We start from the raw sequence: 3,839 nt of genomic DNA on the forward strand, positions 1-3,839 counted from the left end.
CTGTAAAATGGATGGGGAGGGGTGATCCGGGAAAGGAGGAGGTGGAGAGCTGGGGGACTGGTTGGATATGATGTCCTGACGTATGGAATCAATTTTAGATGTGAAATAGGTAGCAAAGTCAGTGGCAGAGAGCAAGAAGGGGAGACGAGGAGGGAGTTGAAGGTGGAAAAGAGACGCTGGGGATTTGAGGACAGGGAGGAGATGAGATTATTGAAATATGACTGTTTAGAGAGGGAAAGGGCAGCACTGTAGGATGACAGCATGAATTTGAAATGGAGAAAATCTGCCTGAGAGCGTGATCTTCTCCACTGTCGCTCGGCGGTTCGTGAACATTTTTGCAGGTATCTGGTGCATTTGGAATGCCAGGGTTGAGGTGTGAATTTGCGAGGGTGAGTAGTGATCACCGGAGCAACAGAGTCAAGAGCAGAAGTAACGGAGGCATTGTATAGGGAAGCAGCTTGTTCAGTGCAGGAGAAAGAGAGGATAGGGGAGAGAAGTGAGTCAAGTAGGGAAGAAAAGAAAGCAGTGTCGATGGCTTCAATGTTACGCTTAGTGATGGTGGCTTTCGGAGGTAGTGGAGGGGAAGGAGAGAGGGATTGGTTAAAAGAGAGGAGGTGATGGTCAGAGAGGGGGAATGGGGAATTGGAGTAAGCAGAAATATCACAACGGTGAGTGAATACCAGATCAAGCAAATGCGCATGGGAGGGTGAGGAGGTCCATTGGGAGAGTCCAAATGAGGAAGTGAGGGTGAGTAGTTTGGAGGCAGCAGATTCTGTGGGGATATCAATAGGAATATTGAAGTCACCGAGGATAATAGAAGGAAGGTCTGAGGAAAGTGAGTGAGCCAGGAAGCAAAGTTGTCAAGGAACTTGGAGGGAGGGCCAGGGGGACGGTAGATGACAGCTACTCTGAGGTGTACTGGTTGGAAGAGGCGTATAGCATGAACTTCAAATGTGGAGAATGTAAGGGATGGTTCTGATGGTATATGTTGGTATGAGTAACCAGGGGATAGAAGGACCCCAACACCACCACCATTGCGACCCCCAGGCCTGGGGGTGTGGGAGAAGGTGAGGCCCCCATAAGAGAGAGCTGCAGGAGAAGTGGTGTCAGAGGGTAAAATCCAGGTTTCAGTAATGGCCAGGAGATTCAGGGAGTTGGAGATGAAAAGGTCATGGGTGGGGGCCAGTTTGTTACAGACTGATCTGGCATTCCAGAGGGCACAGGATAGAGTGACAGAGTTGATAGGAGAGATGTGAATGAGATTATCAGGGTTGCAATAGCGTGGAGAAGAGAATACTTTGGGAGACCGAGATGAATAGAGTGTAGGGATCATGCATGCTCCTGTGCTAGGAGGGGACCCTGTAGGAAGTGGGCAGGGAGGGAAGTTAAGGAGACATGAATGAAAGTGGGGCGAAGTGACAGGGAGATAAGTAAGGGAGGAAAGATTACCAGTGGGGTAGTTGGATCCTTGGGGGGTATAAGAGAAAGAAAATGGAGTAATGGGAGAAGAGTGGGAGGAAGGCAGAGAGAGAAGGGGAGATAGGAGGAGGTGGAGGAGACCAGGGGGAAAGGATAGAGGTGGAGTCAGAGGGCAGAAACTGAGTGAAGGGAGGAGACAACATGGTCATGGTAAGGATGAGGTAAAGTGTCAGCACAACAAAAATATATTATAGAGTTTAGAAAAAGTGGAGACAAGATGGGAGCAGAAATTGAATATAAGAGTAGAGAGTAGCAGTAGCTAGATCATGTAAGACTAGACCAAAGTGCTAATGTAAAAATATGTTATTACAGAGTTAAGCTGATATTAACAGTATTCAGTAAGATTATCTGTTAAGCACAGAGACAGCACAAATAGTAGCAAGTGATGGCCAGAGTTTTTGTAGCAACCAGAGGTCAGTGTAGAAAGTCCAGGTTATGCAGTCAGCAGGAGTTTGTAGCAGTGAGATTTTAAAATCACCATTGTTGATGGTTTTTCTCCAAATCTAGATTAGGTTTTTAGAAGTACAGATCGGTTGTTTCCCTTCTGTTCCACTTCGGTTCAACACTGGTGTAACGCTAGTATTAATCTTAAAATGCACTTTTGAATAGTGCACTTCTGAATGGGGCAATTCCAGCCAGACTATTCCAGCCTACTAATGACCAATATGTAGGAGACCTGGCATGTTAAATTACTGATTGCTTACAAGCCCAGCACCCTCCCACTAATATGGTTAGCAATAAATTGAGTTAAACAAACACACAGCACATACCACTAGGCTAATAACAGGCTGAATGAGCTAACTAACAAAGAAACGAAAAACATCAAACTAATATACTATGCAGTGATATGCTAAATAACATTGCTTATCAGCAAAAGTATGAGACTTGTAGTCCGTTACCTAAGTTCTCAGCCTGGCCAATATATATTCAGTATATTCAGTATAGCAAAAGTCTGAGACTTGTAGTCCGTTACCTGCAGATGGCAAGACAAAAAAGGATGCGTCAATTCAGCAGCAGAAGCAGCAGTAGATATAATTGAGAACGCTGGTGTAACGAGTAGTATTAATCTTAAAATGCACTTTTGAATACTGCACTTCTGAATGGAGCAATTCCAGCCAGGCTATTCCAGCCTACTAATAGTACAGGCCTGGCCAAACTGTGGCTCTCCAGCTGTTGTGAAACTACAAGTCCCAGCATGTTTCATCAACTAATCGGTGGGAGCGCATGTTGGGACTTGTAGTTTCACAACTGCTGGGGATCCACAGGTTGCCCAGGCCTGGCATAGTGCATGCAGATAATGGGGTGGTGGACAGGGTACAGTAGTGCTCTATGCTGGGTTGCTAAATTAAAGGCAGACAGATCCCCATAAATAAAAGCTGCATATACCGCTATTGTAAATCTCACCATCTGCTCAAATGTAATCCTTCCAGAGGCAGTGCGAAAGTGACCAAGAGGATGAGAAGACCAAGCCCGTCGCCCTCATGCGTAGGCGGTTAAGCAGCTGCTCTTGAGCCAAAATGACCACCCCTCCAATCTTGAGCATGCCCAGCCCCTCTCTCCCATTCCTGAAGTACTGAAGTGAACAGGCCCAGCCTACACACCAAGACCGGGGGGGAAGTCACCGGAAGCCGGAGATGCATTGCTGCTAGAGGAGGCACGGGTGGGGCTCTCTAACACCACCACGTAGCACCCATCAAAGGGATCCGCTTGCATGTGACCGCTCGCAAAGAGTATTAACTGAAATAACACCAGCATGTCGCATGGCTTAACCCTTCGCTGCCAAGGGGATCATTCCACCAGGGCAGCCTACCAGTCTTGCCTTGCTATGGAAATGTTACATTGAGTGCTTTTACTTTACCACTATATATATATATATATTTTACTATCTTGTGAAACTGCACGGACATCATTATTCTTTTTTTAATTTGAAATGGAAACCAAATTAACATAAACAAAGAGGGGTATATGAGCCTCACACCCTCCATTTTATCATCAAAACTGCCAGCAAAAAAGACGTGGCCATAATTTGTGGCAACTTTTTGTTTTTTGTTTTTTTAGTTGTGTTAATTCTCAACATATGTTTATGTGAAAGGTGCGTTTTCTTTTAATGATGGCAACAAGTTACATTTTTATAATAAATATCTTTGAGTATGTCGTCGTGTTGTTGTCTTTTACTATTTAAGAACAAAAACCGCTATTAAATGTTTGTTTGGTGTAAACAATCTGTTATCACCTTTGGAAAGATGATGTTGAAAGAACTTTAGCTGGTTAACAACCTACACATACTGTACATGGGGTAATTTTTATTTTACTTGTGATTTAGTTTATTAGGCTTTTGTGTCTCTTTTCTCCTCGCTGAT

The 3,839-nt window shown here is 44.7% G+C and overlaps 1 protein-coding gene across 8 annotated transcripts in view; it reads left to right on the plus strand.

Moving 5' to 3' along the window:
• LOC148502566 (death-associated protein kinase 2-like) overlaps positions 1 to 3,630 on the plus strand; it is a 138,970-nt gene extending 135,340 nt beyond the window's left edge. For all 8 annotated transcript variants that reach the window (XM_088449625.1, XM_088449630.1, XM_088449624.1 and 5 more), the window contains one exon: positions 2,910 to 3,630. In XM_088449625.1, the coding sequence (XP_088305751.1) occupies positions 2,910 to 2,990 (81 nt within the window). In that variant the 3' untranslated portion in view covers positions 2,991 to 3,630. The remainder of the gene's footprint in view (positions 1 to 2,909) is intronic.
• The last annotated feature ends 209 nt before the right edge of the window (positions 3,631 to 3,839 follow it).

This window comes from Taudactylus pleione, unplaced genomic scaffold (genome assembly GCF_031769625.1).
Source record: "Taudactylus pleione unplaced genomic scaffold, aTauple2 ptg000490l, whole genome shotgun sequence".
In the NCBI taxonomy this organism is placed as follows: domain Eukaryota; kingdom Metazoa; phylum Chordata; class Amphibia; order Anura; family Myobatrachidae; genus Taudactylus; species Taudactylus pleione.